Here is a 15911-nt window from a genome sequence, read left to right on the forward strand (position 1 = left end):
AACAGGGATCAGCAACCTTTGGCATGTGGCCCGCCAGGATCAGGCTGGTTTGTTTATCTGCCACATCGGCAAGTTCAGCCGATCGTGGCTCCCACTGGCCACAGTTCCCCACTCCAGGCCAATGGGGGCTGCAGGAAGTGGCGCGGGCCGAGGGATGTGCTGTCCGCCGCTTCCCTCATCCCTCATTGACCTGAAGCAGTGAACTGTGACCTGTGAGAGCTCCGATCGGCTGAACCTGCAGACACGACAGGTAAACAAACTGGCCCAGCCCACCAGCGTGCTTACTCTGCTGAGCTGCATGCCAAAGGTTGCTGATCCCTGCTCCAAAACATTGTGGTTGAATCCATAAATGTGATAGATAAAGGTTCATGCTCTTGTTTTGTATTGTTGCTCTTTCTACAGGGAAAACTGAAATTGGAAATGGAGGAAGCAAATGAAACCACAGTGGCTGAATTCATGCTCTTGGGATTTTCTGGAGTTTGTGACAAATTCCAGATGTTTCTTTTCTTTGTTCTTTTACTGACCTACTTGGTCACACTAACCGGGAACTCATTAATCATTCTGATAGTGTGGGTGGATCACCGACTCCACACCCCCATGTACTTTTTCATCAGCAATCTGTCCTTCTTGGAGATCTGGTTCACCTCGGTCACAAGCCCAAAGATGTTGAACTTTCTCTCAGACAACAAAACCATCTCATTCCTTGCCTGCATGGCCCAGTCCTACTTCTATTTTGCCCTGGGAGCTGCGGAGTTCATCCTTCTCGTGGTCATGTCCTTTGACCGCTATGTTGCTATCTGCCACCCATTGCGATATGCTGCCATCATGAAACAGAGACTCTGCATTCAACTAGTTTTTGTTTCTTGGGTGGGAGGTTTCCTGGTTATAGGTTTACGGATGGTCCTGGTGTGCAAGCTGAGATTCTGTGGACCGAATGTGATCAACCATTTCTTTTGTGACAGCATTCCGCTTTTCCAACTCTCCTGCACTGATACCCAAGTAATTAAGAGGGTGGATTCCATTTTGCTGTCAGCCATAGTGTTAACTTCATTATGTTTAACCATGATGTCGTACGCTTGCATCTTCTACTCTATACTGAGAATCCCATCTGCCACGGGGAGGCAGAAAGCCTTTGCCACCTGCGCTTCCCATCTTACTGTTGTAACGATGGCCTATGGAAGCTGCTTTGCTTTGTATGGCAGTCCCTCAGGATACTTATCTCTGGAAATCAACAAAGGGGTGGCTCTGCTGAACACCGTAGTGTACCCATTCCTCAACCCCTTCATCTACAGCCTCAGAAACAAGAGTGTTAAACTTGCCCTGAGCATTGCTTTCAGTCATGACAGGACAAAGTTGTTCCTCAAGTTGTGTTATGCTTCTTGATGGAGGCAAGATGTGTAATAATAATAATAATAATAATTAAAAAAGCATAGTTCAGTGTTGCAACATGTAGCCAAATTCTGTGCAATAGCCTCTTCTGCATCTGATTTATTTATTTATTTATTTCATTTTTTTTTTTAAATAAAGTTTCGTCAAGTCTATTGTCTGGGGGAATTAATTCAAATTCTTTATTTCATTCTTTTGAAAAGTGCTGGACTAGGAAACACTGGATGTCCATGTGTATTGCTCCACAGAACAGACACAACATTGAGAGAAGCAAGTTACACTTTGTTTATAACCACTAAGTGCCTCATAATCATTGATGGGTTTTACCTTCACAATCTCACCCCCCAGCTTCTATAGATGGGAAAGCAAGACACAGCCTAGACTAAGTGCCTTGCCCACATTTACATATGAAGTAGTTAATTTGGTCTGGAATTTTCAAACGAGTTTTTTTATTTTGGATTCATTGGAAGTGTGGTGCCTTCCTCAGGCTTCTTTGAAAATCTCAGCCTAGTTTCTTATCTCTCCATCTTACTTCTAGTTGGAAAGTTTTTAATTAAGGCCCAGATCCTTCTCAACAATTCTAACACTTACTGCTATGTTGTCCATTTTGTAGTTGTGCAATTGTTTTTTTCCCCTTCCTAAGTGTACTGACTTGTAATTGTCTTTCTTTAATTTCATCTTGTTGATTTCAGACCAATCCCCTAATTTGTCAAGGTTATTTTGAATTCTAATACTGTCCTCCAAAGTATTTGCAACCCCTCACAGCTTGGTGTCATCCATAAATTGTATAAGTACTCTGTTAATTATCCAAGTCATTAATTAAAATATTGAGTAGTACTGGACCAAGGACTGATGCCTGTGGGACCCCCACTAGATATGAACCATTCATATCTATTCTCTGCGTACGGTCTTTAAACGAATTTTGTACCCATCTGATAGTAATTTCATCTAGACCACATTTCCCTAGCTTGCATATGAGAGTGCTATTTGGGATTGTGTCAAGGGCATTACAATCTAGATACATCACCTCTAGAGCCTCCCCACATTCGTTAAGCCAGTAACCCTCTCAAAGAAGGCAATTAGGTTGGTTTGGCGCAATTTGTTCTTGACAATCCATGCTGGCCTCTGAGTGCGACCTGCCCACCCCCTTATACATTAAAAACACTTTTAAATATATTTAGCACCTTTATAAATGCTGGATGCAAAGCAGGGTTTGGGATGGAGGCTGACAGCTTGTGACCCCCCGTGTAATAAATTTTGACCCCCTGAGGGATCTCGACCCCCAGTTTGAGAACCTATGATATAAACCTTAATTACTACTGCAATAATACCAGTTGTCTTGACTTGGTGTTGCTTATCTTTGGATAGAAGTCTGTTCTCTCTTCTTCTTTAGTAGCGGCCTCCAAGATAATACTATTCGCAATCTTCTATTGGAACAATAGGACAAGCTTTCCATTTGATGTGGTAAAGAGAATGTCATTCCGACCCATCTCAATATCAAGAAATTCACACAAAACCACGGTATAACGCACATACAGATCCTCAATTCTTTCAATCTAAAACACTGATTTAGCAACACTGAAAGGTTTTGGAAATTTCATGTTGGTTTCACTGAATTGGGTCAACCACATTAAAAAAAAATCAAAATATTTCATTGCAGCATTTTCCGCATGAAATGTTTCAGGTTTTTTGAGCAAAACAATGTTGCCTTAAAATGTTCTCACTTTTATTTTTAAAAAATAGAAATATTTTTAAAGAGTCAAAATGGAAACAGTGCATTTTGGTTGTGTCATTTGACACAAAAGAAATTTTTTTTTTACTTTGGCATTCGCAAAAAAATATTAATTTTTGGTTCAATCTCAAACCATTTTTTTTCAATTGCAAGCTAACTGAAAGTCATTTTTCACTCAGCTACACTCACAAGCACACACTAATTTTCTATTCCACCTATAATCTGTTTGTTTAAGAATATAACCAATAGAAGTGCTTTCAAACTGGGTAAAAAAATTGTGAATATTTAAGAGAAATATGTTTCAGTTTGTTTTAATAGCAACATTCCAAATGTTGATGGAAAAAATCATAAAAAAAATCTAAATTTGGGAAATTCAAAAAACCTGAATTAATCACCCAGTTCTACTTTAAAATTTTATAGTAGGATTTTCAAAGATTCCTGAGGGAGTTAAGCACCTGAATCCCATGGGCACTCTGCACCTAACTTCCTTAAGCTTTTTTGAAAATTTGAGCCATAAAAAGATGACCATTTTTGTATTCAATTTGGGCACATATCTCATGATGTCCTTTGAGATTTCTTGCATCTGGTAATTTCCCACTGGTAATGCTGGAGCTCAGATGACATTGTAGCACTTTGAAACCCCTTATTTATAGAGTGGCTGAAGGCAAAGTTTATTTCCCAGATGGACAGAGGCAACATGCTGAGAAGAGCAACAGAGAGAGAGAACAATTCAGTGAAAGAGAGAGAGGTGTTTCTTCATTTCTAAATGGCAGCATCCATTCCTCAGCCAGTCTGAAAAGGTAAAGGTCTGTAACTGAGGTGCACTTATTCTTATTTTCTGATGTTCCACAGTTTAGAAATTCATAGATTAGTAGGGACCAGTTTGATCATCTTGTCTGAAATCCTGTGTAACACAGGCCAAGAACTTCACAGGAAAAACTCCTAGAGCAGATCTTTTGTAGGAAAAAAAAATCAATCTTGATTTAGAAAATGTCAGTTATGAAGAATCCACCACAACCTTTGGCAAATTTTTACATGGTTAATTATCCTCACTGTTAAAATTTATACCTTATTTCCAGTTTGAATTTGTCGTATTTCAACTTCCATCCAATGGCTCATGTTATGTGCTTCTCTGCTGCATAGACGAGTCCATTTGCTCCTCATGTCAGTACTTTGGACTCCAACCAAGTCACCAGGATGTTAAACTTCTCTTTGCTAAACTGAATAGATTGAGTTCCTTGAATTTATCACTAGAAGGCATATAGAAGTGGACCTTTAGGTACTGCATTCATGTCACTGCTCTACAAAAGGGGTGGTAAAGATTTGAGCAAGGAATGCAGAATGGTGGAGCAACAGAATATAGTAGTGAAATTCAGTCGATTTTTAGATTATTGAAGAAAAGCATCAGAGATGACTTTGTGGTGTACAAGTGCCTACATGGGGAAAAGATAGTAGAAGATTCCTTCATTTAGCAGAAAAAAATATCCCATGGTTGGAAGCTGAACTTAGACTTATTCAAACAAGAAGTAAGGTGCACATTTTTAAGGGTGAGAGCTATTAAGTATTGGGGCAATTTACCTAGAGATGTGGTGGATATTCCATCACACAAAGTCTTTAAATTGAGTTTGGATGTCTTCCTAGAAGATATCCTCTACTTCAACCACAAGTGGGCTAAATGGCAAAATTACTAGATACGATTGTATGTTTTGTGGGATGCTGAGGGCAGATTAGATCTTTCTTTGGCAACTGATGAGTTGTGTGCTCTGGGGTAGTGACATAAATGGCAATTGAGGGTAAATGTTAGGCACTGAGTTTTTATTATAATTCTGATGCAAAAAAAAATAAAATTTCCCAAGTAAATAAGGGGTAATTAAAAGCTTAAGTTTCTGAGCTCAAATGCAGCAGTTATATTGAATAGGCTTATCATTGTTATCATTGATAAATATTTTACTCTCTATAGTCAATATAATGGGGTTTATAATAAATATAATGGTGTTGTGAACATTTTTTATTTTAAGTGTTCAACTATGAAACATTGAAAAATATGACTCCAGAACAAGCATAAGTGCGGAGATGGGACTATATTAACTTGAAATTGCATTGTTTGAGATGTTATAGAGCAGGGCTTCTCAAACAGGAGTTGCCACTTGTGTAGGGAAAGCCCCTGGCTGGCCGGGCTGGTGTGTTTACCTGCCCAGTCCTCAGGTCCGGCCAGTCGTGGCTCCCACTGGCCGCAGATCGCTGCTCCGGGCCAATGGGAGCTGCTGGAAGTGGCAGTCAGTAAGTGCCTCTGTCTCCGCCACTTTCCGCAGCTCCCATTGGCCATTTTCTTCGGCAGCGACCGCGGCGGCCGGATCTTCGGCCACCTCAGTTGCTGCTGGCATTTAGGCGGAGGGAGCTGGGGCAGGGGAGTGTGGGGAGGCCTGCCTGCAGCAAGTAAGGGGGGGGAGCAGCACGCAGGGGAACTGCTTCACTTCTCCCGCCTGCCAGGCTTGCGGCACCAATCAGCTTAGGCAGCACAAGCCTGGGAGGCGGGAGAAGTGAAGTGACAGCGTGCTCGGGGTCCTTGTGCTCGTGTGCGGAGCACGGGTGAGCTGGGGCAGGGGGTGTGCCTCAGGGCAGAGAGTGAGGAGCTGCCGCAAGGAGGGACGCCTCAGGATGGAGGTGGGCAGCTGCCACAGGGAGGGCGCCTCAGAGCGGAGGGGGGGAGCTGCCGCGGGGGGGCACCTTAGGGCAGGGGCGGAGGGCGCAAGGTGGAAGTTTCGCCTAGGGCGCGAAACATCCTTGCACCGGCCCTGAGTAACAGAGTTACTAGGTAAAATCCCGTGTCATATGTTTTGTATAAAGTGGAGCTAGAAGATCGAAAGGGTTCATCTGGCTTAACATGTATGAATCTGTGAAAATGCCATTACCTTATTTTCACTGTTACTCTTTCTACAGCCCAGGCTGATGTCGGCCATGGAAGAAAGGAATGAAACGGCTGTGTCTGAGTTCATCCTTCTGGGATTTTCCAGTCTTGGTGAGAAACTGAAGATTTTCCTCTTCCTGATTCTTCTCCTTATCTACCTGATCACAGTGACGAGCAATGTGGTCATCATTTTCATAGTGTGGGTGGACCACCGACTCCACTCTCCCATGTACTTTTTCATCGTCAATTTGTCCTTCTTGGAAATCTGGTTCACCTCAGTCACAAGCCCTAAGCTGATGCTGAACTTTGTGTCAGTCAGCAGAACCATTTCATTCCGTGGCTGCATGGCCCAGTCCTTCTTCTATTTTGCCTTAGGTGCAACAGAGTTAGCTCTCCTAGTGGTCATGTCCTTTGATCGTTATGTTGCCATCTGCCACCCTTTGCAATACGCCACCATCATGAAGCAGAGACTCTGCATCCAGCTGGTCCTTGGTTCGTGGGTGGGAAGTTTCACAGTTATGAGTTTACAGATGCTCCTGATTTCAAAGCTGAGAGTCTGTGGGCCGAATGTGATCGACCATTTCTTCTGTGACAATTCTCCCCTCTTCCAACTCTCCTGCACTGACACCAGTGGGGTTAAGAGGGTGGACTCCATTTTGATCTCAGCTTTAGTACTGACTTCATTATGTTTAACAATGTTGTCTTACATGAGCATCTTTTTCTCTATTCTCCAAATGCCAACAGCCACAGGCAGACAGAAAACTTTTGCTACCTGTGGGTCCCATCTCACAGCTTTGACAATTGCTTATGGAAGCTGCATTGTTTTATATGCCAGGCCTTTGGGAAATTCCTCCTTGGACTTCAACAAAGGGGTGGTTCTGCTGAACACCATAGTGTACCCTTTCCTCAACCCCTTCATCTACAGCCTCAGAAACAAGACTGTGAAACTCGCCCTGAGAGAAACGTTTGGTCGTAGTACTGTAATGTTATTCCCCAATCTGTGCCATGCTTCTGGATAGATATAAGATAAGCAAAACAAACAAACTGACTCTTTCATTATGGTGAATCTGTTATGATTAGAAAATTATCTCTAATAGTCTTTTCCCAATCTGCATTTTTTAAAAATTAAAGTTTAGTCAATTCTACTCTTCAAGGAAATAATTAGATTTATTCAGTCTCTCTTGAAAATGCTGTTTTATCACATGCTTGATAATTATCCACTGATCAAACACTTCACAGATCGTAGCAAGGCAAGCTTCCTTTGGGCTGCACAAAAGATATAAGCTAGGCACACTTTTATTCTTTCTGTCTGTAGTTTGTGAGCAATCACAGCACCCTAGTGGAATAGGAAAGCGTTGTCCTGTTTTTCAGCAAATAGAGAACTGAGGCAAAGGATATAATAAATGAATTGCCCAACGTCTGACAAAAGGTCTGTGGACATGCTTGGATTCGGAGTCTGGCTCCTGAGTAAAGGTCTTACCCTTTCAGTGGACCAATAGCCCAGTCTGTACAGGCAAATACTCAGTACCCAAATACAGCTGAGGTCCGATTTCAGACTTTTGTGATTTTTATCAGTACATGTGGACTGTTAGTTGCATTATGGAGATTTCTAAAATACAGAATGAATTGGTAGAGAGAGGTTCTCCAATTATTGAGCCTGGTGGTTAGGCTATGTGTATGGGATATGGAAGACACCAGTTCAACTCCCAGCTTCAAATCAGACCATATAGTGATTGGAACCTGCATCTCCCATGTACCAGCCATGATCCAAGCCATGGGGCCGTAGGGACAGAGATGAGCTCTCCAGCGTGACCAGTAATACCTCCCTGGAAGAGAGGAACTGTTTCACACAAACTGTCACAAGGACTTGGTTTCATTCTGATGCAGGAGGAAATAGGGTGACCAGACAGCAGGTATGAAAAATCAGGACAGGGGGAGGAGGGTAATAGGAGCCTTTATAAGAAAAAGACCCCAAAATTGGGACTGTCCCTATAAAATCGGGACATCTAGTCACCCTAGAAGGAAAGTGCGCTTTGAAATCATAAAACTGAATTCAAGATTTCCGACTAGAATCTCTCTCTCCTTCCTCCTCCCTTTCATTGCCATAGTACAAGCTCAACGAAGATCAGACACACTAATTTTTACAGTGCTTTTCCATTTCACCTCTCATTATAAGTGTTGAAAAAAAATCACTGTGAAAGATGGAACACAAATAATTAACCTCAAGAAAGAATGTGCCAAAATAACATCAAGTGAGGCACAGATTTTGCTTTTACTATTTAAAATTAAATATTCCCTCAACCTCCCACTCCCACTGTGTATCAGAAAACAATTTAACCAATTAATCTTCCTGAAAACATTTTCTCTGGTGTGGCGAAAAGGCCGCTGCAGGCAGCCCACCACTTCCTAGCACTGCACCGGGGCAATGGCCTCAACCTTGACTCAAAGACAACAGCAGCCTATATTGAGTCAAGCACACGGCTGCCTGATGCACATTGTCCCATAGTGATGTTCGTGGGATCAGTGCTGACTCTGAGAGGAAATCCGCCCACCATTTCTTGCAGCACAGTGCAGCCCAGCACTTTGCCCTAACTTTCCTAGTATCCTAGAAAGGTAGGGCTGTTTAGCCTTTATTACCTTCAGCTGTAATGCACGGAGCCTACAGGCTTGTATGCTGTAAGACATTAGATTAAGTAGGTTAGCATAAGTATAGTGAAATATAATAGGCCTGTAACCTTTGGCATAGATAAGTGGTCTGAAAGTTACCCTCAGATCTGGGGGATTTGGGCTAGCTTGTTCAATGGCAGGAGCTGGAACTTAACGGTACACAGAAACGGCAGGAACATGGCAAGAACATGCAAGTAATAACCATAAATGGGCTTAAACAAGAAGTGACAGGTATCATAGTGAGCTGCAATGGCTTTAATATGTATTGCTGTGTTAACCTGTAGAATAAGTACATCTCCGTATGTGGCGGAGGAAGTTAGCTGAGCATTAGCATAAATATTCACAGTGGTGCACAGGCCTTATAATAGGGCAGACCACCATGCCGAGAGTTCATTTTCTGGGCTTAGCTACCTTTTGACCCTTTAGCTCTGTTGTTATCTGCCATCCGTCTTCGGCATTGAGGAACTTGGGACATTGGACTCATTGGGCAGACCAGGGCTGGTCTTCCGTCTCTCATCACCAGGTCCTCAACAAAGGCTGTAAGTAGGCAGGTTTAAGAGCTCATGTCAAGAATGATACCCCAATACTGTGCTACTCCTATCTTTTCTGTGGCTCAGAGTTTTTCTGGCTTTGTTCATTATTCTAATAAAGATCTATCATCTTTACCATACACCCCAAGGCTCCCAATAAGATATTGAACTCACTGGGTTTAATTCTCTATAGCCTGATTCTTGAGACAAGAGCCTTATGACCTTCTGATCAACCGCCAAATAGGATTAATCTTTAAAAGAGTCAAGCAACAGCTGCAAGGGGCCTAGAGAGCTCATTTAATTCAGCGCCCTGCACCGAGGCAGGCCGAAATAAACAGAGCCCAGCCCTCACAGGTGTTTGTCCAACCAGTTCTTAAAATCTCCAGTGAGGGGAGGGTTTCCACATCCTACCTTGGAAACTATTCTAGTTCTTAACTGTCCTTGCAGTTAGATTTGAAACTAGGGAAATCGTTCTCAATCTCCCTTGCTGCAGATGGAACCCATTACTTCTTGTCCTACCTTCCATGTACTGGAGAATGGGTCTTTATTCTCTTTATACCAGCCCTTAACACATGTGCAGACGTTAACAGGTGCCCCTTGGTCGTCTGTTCTTGAGACTAAACATGTCCCAATTTTAACCTTTTCTTATAGGTCAGGTTTTCTAAACTTATTTGTTTATTTTTGTTGCTTTCCTCTGGCCTCTATCCAATTTGTGCCCATCTTTTCTAAAGTGTGGCACCCAAAACTGGACGCAATACTCCAGCTGAGGCCTCACCAGTGCGAAAGAGAGCGGGACAATTACCTCCTGTGTCTTGTGTGCAACACTCCTGTTGTTCCTCCCCACCCCCTGCTGAATGATATTAAGCTTTTTAGCAACAGCCTCACACTGTTGGCTCTCCTTCAGATTGTGATCCACTCTAGCCCCCAGATTCCTTTCAGCAGTATTTTCACCTAGCCTGATAGTCCCCATTTTGTGGTTGTGCATTTGATTTGTCCTTCCTAAGTGTAGTACCTTGTAATTGTATTTCTTGAGTTTCATCTTGTCAGTTTCAGACCAATTCTCTCATTTGTCAAGGCTGTTCTGATTACTAATTCCATCCTCTGAAGTGTTTGCATATCCTCTCAGCTTGGTGTCATCTGCCAATTTTATAAGCTCTCCATTATCAAAGTTATTAATGAAAATATCGTATAGTCCCAGACCCAAAATTGACCCCTTCAGGACATGAGATAGACCCTCCTGGTTTGACAGAGAACCATTGGTAACTCTTCTTTGATTTATCGACTTTCACCAGTTGTGCACCCAACTTGTAATAATTTCACCTGGACTGCATCTCTTTTAGCTTGCTTATGAGAATGCCATATGGGGCAACGCCAACAGCCTTACTGTAATCTAGATATATCCTGTCTACTACTACTCCCATATCCGCAGGGCCCGTAAGCATAGAAGAGGACATTAGGTTGGTTTGGCAACATTTGTTCTTGATAAATCCATGGTGGCTATTCCATATATTCCAATTTTTTCTCAAGGTGATTACACATTGATTGTTCAACAGTTTGTTCCACTGTGTTTCCAGGCATTGAAGTTAGGCTTTCTTGTCTTCAATTCCCTGGCTCCTCTTTCTTTCCTTTTTAAAGATAGGTACTAGGATTGCTCTTCTCAATCGTCTGGGAGACTGGGGAATAGGTGCCCAAATATCTTAAGTAGCTTGGAAAAATCTAAGCCACAATGTGGACAGGGCCTAATAGCTGTACCTGGGATTTCATTACACAGAACAAAATTGTAGAACTCCATCATTTTCTTAGATTATTGCTCTATGTAAGTGATGAATGTTCAGGTAAGCCCGTCTCATACCAAAGCTCCTATACCACATCAAATAATTATTGCTACAATAAAATCACTAGTGTTGACTGGTGTTGCCTGTCTTTGGATGGAAGTCTAGTCTCTATTCTTCCTTAATCGCGGCCTCTAAAATGATACTGCTTACAGTCTTGTATTAGAAAAAAAGTCTAACTTTCCCATTTCATCTGTTAAGTGGAATGTTATTGTGGCACGTCTCAAAATCAAGGGCTTCATACCAAAACCTAATGGAACACACACAAATGTTCATAAGTAGAAATAGGTGAAATTTTTCTGTAGAAACTCTTTTTGGTCGAAAATGCTGAAAGGTTTTGCAAGTTTTTGTTGGTTTCACTGAGTTGTGTCAACCATTTTTTACAAAAAATCAGAACATTTTATTGCTTTGGGATTTTTTAGTGCAAAACAACTTTTTTGTCTGAAAATTTCCTTTGCTTTTGTTTGGAAAACCTTTAAAAATGGACCAAAGTGAAACAATTACATGTCAATGTTTTCATTTGACCCAACACAAATTTACTGTTTCTGTTTAACTTTTTCATTCACTGCAAATTCTTTAAAAAAATTATTTCAACCTGAAACAATGTTCAATTTTTTAAAAGGTCACCTTACTGAAATAGGTTTTATTCACACATTAATTTGCCAATCTGTCAATTTAAGATCATAATCTTTAGAAGTGTCTGGGAAAAAGAGTAAATAATTTTGTGACTGTTTGAGGAAGATGTTTCTTTTCAGAGCATGAATACAAATTCTAATTAAAAATAATATAAAACCCCCCAAATTTTGAGAAATCACAAAAAGATGAATTCATTTTCCTAGTCTGCTTTAAAATTGTGTGGTAGGATTTTTAAAGATTCCTAAATGTTTAAGCACCCGGATCCCATGGAAAGATAATGAGAGTGCTGCACCTAAGTACTGTAGATTTTCTGAAAATCTTAGCCTTAAAGAAGATGATAATTTTAGGGTTCAATTTGATCAGGTATCTCAGGATGTCCTATGAGAGTTCTTGCCTCTGGTAATCTCCTGTTGGTGTTGCCAACACTCAAATTAAATCATTGCACTTTCAAAACCTTATTTAATGCGTGGGTGAAAGCAAGACTTTTCCCCGGATGAACAGAGGAGAGATGGTGAGAGAGCAACGGCTACTGAGAGAGAGATTCAGAGAACAGATCTGGTTTTTGTTTCTTTTCTAAATGACAGCAGCCGTTCCATCACTAATCTGAAAAGGTAAATATATAACACTATAATATGACTATTCATATGCTTTGGTGTTCCATAGTTCATTTATTTGTAGAATAGGAGGGACTGTTGTGATAATGTAATATGATTTTCTGTGTAACACCGGCCAGAGAACATCTCAGGAAAAAGTTCCAAGAGTATAGACAAAAGTATAACAAGATCTAATGGCTGGGAGTTGAAGATAGACAATTTCAGATTGAATTTAGTGTCTATTTTTAATAGTAAAGACACATGCCCATTGAAATAACTTAGGAAGGATGTTGTAGCATATTCTCCATCCCTGTATCAGAGGGGTAGCTGTGTTAGTCTGGATCTGTTAAAGCAGCAAAGAGTCCTGTGGCACCTTGTAGACTAACAGACGTTTTGGAGCATGAGCTTTCGTGGGTGAATACCCATCCAACGAAGTGGGTATTCACCCACGAAAGCTCATGCTTCAAAATGTCTGTTAGTCTATAAGGTGCCACAGGACTCTTTGCTGCTTTTCCATCCCTGGTTGGTTTAAAATCAAGATTGAATGTTTTCCTAAAAGGCAGGCTCTAGTTCAAAAGAAATTATTTTGTGGAAGTTCTGTGTCTGGAGTTAGACAGGAAATCATACTAGATGATCACAGTGGTCCCTTCTCACCTTGGAATTTATGAATCTATTATGGTGGATGTTGTGGGACAAAAACCAAAAAGAACGTATGCTGCTGAGTGCTCAGAGACAGAGAAGTTTAGACTCCTGGAGGGGGGTTCCACCTAAATGGCTTATTCAGATTTTTTTTTCATTGAGAATGGTCATCGGTTTTCTCCAGAGTGGAGCAGGAGCAGCACCACAGAGAGGATGTGGGAGCTGGACCCTGAGCAGGAATGAAGAATGGTCATGCTTTGATAGATCAGGGTCTCTCTTGAGATGTAGGAAGTGGAAGGGTCACTAAATGCTATATTTATGTTTATGTTTAGCTTGGTTAAATAAAAATATAATGTTTTTTTAAAGCCAGAAATCAGAGGTTTAGTATCTATAGTTTGGAAGAGACCTTTAATGTCCTTGACATAGAAGAAGGAAAACAGCCTGGATCACTGAATATTTACGGCAAGTGTCCTGAGAGCAATATTAAAGGAGTATAAGGCTAGTAGTACCAAAGTTGAGACAGCGGCGTTGAATCAGGGAGGGGCAGCTCATGACAAGTGAGAGAATGAATGGTGGCATTACAAGGTAAAATGCTATGATATATGTTAGGCAAAAAAACCTGACTAGAAAATCCAAAGGGTCTCATTTGGCTTTAAAATGTCTGAATCTATGAAAAATGTCTGAATCTATGAAAATAGCATGTTCTTCTTTTCACTATTTGAGCATTAGCTTTCGTGGGCTATTACCCACTTCATTAGATGCATCTGATGAAGTGGGTTATAGCCCATGAAAGCTTTTTGTTGATACAGACTAATGCGGCTACCCTCTGAAACTTATTTTCACTGTAACTCTTTCCAGAGCCAAGGCTGACGTTGGACATGGAGGAAAGAAATGAAACGGCTGTGTCTGAGTTCATCCTACTGGGATTTTCCAGCCTTGGTGAGAAACTGAAGATTTTCCTCTTCTTGGTTCTTCTCCTCACCTACCTGTTCACAGTAACAGGGAACGTGGTCATCATTTTCATAGTGTGGGTGAATCACCGACTCCACTCTCCCATGTACTTTTTCATCGCCAATCTGTCCTTCCTGGAAACATGCTTCACCTCAGTCACAAGCCCTAAGATGATGCTAAACTTTCTCTCAATCAGCCGAACCATTTCTTTCCATGGCTGCATGGCTCAGACCTTCTTCTATTTCGCCTTAGGTGCAGCACAGTTAGCCTTCCTAGTGGTCATGTCCTTTGATCGTTATGTTGCCATCTGCCGCCCTTTGCAATACGCCGCCATCATGAAGCAGAGACTCTGCATCCAGTTAGTTCTTGGTACATGGGTGGGAAGTTTCACAGTTATGAGTTTACGGATGCTCCTCATTTCGAAGTTGAGTTTCTGTGGGCCAAATGTGGTCAACCATTTCTTCTGTGACAACACACCCCTTTTCCTACTGTCCTGCACTGACACCAGTGGGGTGAGAAGGGTGGATTCTATTTTGATCTCAACTTTAGTGCTGAGTTCATTATGCCTAACAATGTTGTCATATGTGAGCATCTTATTTTCTATTCTCCGAATCCCAACAGCCACAGGCAGACAGAAAACTTTTGCTACATGTGGGTCCCATCTCACATCTTTGGCAATTGCCTATGGGAGCTGCATTGTGTTGTATGCCACACCTTCAGGAAATTCCTCCTTGGATGTCAACAAAGGGGTGGCTCTGCTGAACACTGTCCTGTACCCTTTCCTCAACCCCTTTATCTACAGCCTCAGAAACAAGACTGTGAAACTCGCTCTGAGAGACACATTTAGGTTGAGCACTGCAAAGTTGCTCTCTGATCTGTGACATGCTTCCAAATAGATACAAGAAAAGCAACAGAAAGCTAATGGAAGGGCATGAATCAATCCACTAATCTGTAGGCCAATTTTGCATAATACTCTTTCCTTCACATGTATTTGTTATGAATAAATGTTCAGTCAATTCTACTATTAATAAAAATAATTAGAATAATTAAACCTTCCTTTAGAGTGCTGAACTGTCACCCACTTGAGATCAATGTGCAATTATCCAGAGAAGAAACACTGCATTGATAAAAAGCGACAACGAATCCTGTGGCACCTTATAGACTAACAGACGCATTGGAGCATGAGCTTTCGTGGGTGAATACCCACTTCCTCAGACTCATGTAGTGGAAGTTGCATCTGATGAAGTGGGTATTCACCCACGAAAGCTCATGCTCCAACAGGTCTGTTAGTCCAGGGTTTCTCAAACAGGGGTCGCCGCTTCTGAAGGGACAGCCCCTGGCGGGCCAGGCTGCTGTGTTTACCTGCCCCGTCTGCAAGTCTGGCCAATCGCGGCTCCCACTGGCCGTGGATCACTGCTCCGGGCCAATGGGAGCTGCTGGAAGTGGCGTTTCAGATGTGAAACAGCATGAAGGTATTTAAGAAGCCAACTTAAAGAGTTCCTTCTACACAAGCATTCAGGTCTTGAGCAGTCCCGGCAAACAATACATGTTACGACAAAGCTTAAACTTGTTCTTCATAATAATTTTAAAAACAACACTAGCTGCCTATTTAATTTTAAAAACAACAGAAAATACCCACCTTCCTTTCCATTTTTTACAAGGAGTCTTGAAATTTAAATCTCCTCAGTGTGATAGATAGGCTGGCTTTGATCTTCTTAGCTCTTGGAAGTCCAGGGTCTCCGGGCCGCTAGCCCTGTGCTGCCCGGGGTCCCTAGGGACAGCTCTGTCTGCCATTAGGGATTTTTTTTCCTCAAAAACCCACTGTAACATTTTGTGAACCCCAGGTGTTCACAAACCCCAGTTTGGGAACCACTGACCTAGACCATCCCTCACAGGTGTTTGTCCAACTGTTCTTTAAAACCTACAATGAAAGGGATTCCAGACCCACTCTTGGAAGCCAATTCTAGAATTTAACTACCATGGTAATTGGAATGTTTTTCCTAATATCTAACCTGTATCTCCCTGTCATAAACAGAT

At 41.7% G+C, this 15911-nt stretch overlaps 3 protein-coding genes across 3 annotated transcripts; all 3 read left to right on the plus strand.

Moving 5' to 3' along the window:
- Positions 1–420: 420 nt before the first annotated feature.
- Positions 421–1383, plus strand: LOC115642261 (olfactory receptor 49-like). Its single transcript, XM_030545715.1, has one exon. It carries the CDS (start codon positions 421–423, stop codon positions 1381–1383), a length of 963 nt encoding a protein of 320 aa, XP_030401575.1.
- A 4693-nt stretch (positions 1384–6076) lies between these two features.
- On the plus strand, positions 6077–7045 carry LOC115642262 (olfactory receptor 6M1-like). The gene has a single exon (XM_030545716.1). The coding sequence runs from the start codon at positions 6077–6079 to the stop codon at positions 7043–7045; it is 969 nt and encodes a 322-aa protein (XP_030401576.1).
- A 6756-nt stretch (positions 7046–13801) lies between these two features.
- Positions 13802–14755, plus strand: LOC115642264 (olfactory receptor 6M1-like). Its single transcript, XM_030545717.1, has one exon. The coding sequence runs from the start codon at positions 13802–13804 to the stop codon at positions 14753–14755; it is 954 nt and encodes a 317-aa protein (XP_030401577.1).
- The last annotated feature ends 1156 nt before the right edge of the window (positions 14756–15911 follow it).

The sequence above is a fragment of the Gopherus evgoodei genome, unplaced genomic scaffold, assembly GCF_007399415.2.
Source record: "Gopherus evgoodei ecotype Sinaloan lineage unplaced genomic scaffold, rGopEvg1_v1.p scaffold_39_arrow_ctg1, whole genome shotgun sequence".
Taxonomy (NCBI): Eukaryota; Metazoa; Chordata; order Testudines; family Testudinidae; genus Gopherus; species Gopherus evgoodei.

Excerpts from the sequence above, each read along its gene's own strand:
- LOC115642261 (XM_030545715.1), top strand. The coding sequence starts at position 421 with ATGGAGGAAGCAAATGAAACCACAGTGGCTGAATTCATGCTCTTGGGA.
- LOC115642262 (XM_030545716.1), top strand. The coding sequence starts at position 6,077 with ATGGAAGAAAGGAATGAAACGGCTGTGTCTGAGTTCATCCTTCTGGGA.
- LOC115642264 (XM_030545717.1), top strand. The coding sequence starts at position 13,802 with ATGGAGGAAAGAAATGAAACGGCTGTGTCTGAGTTCATCCTACTGGGA.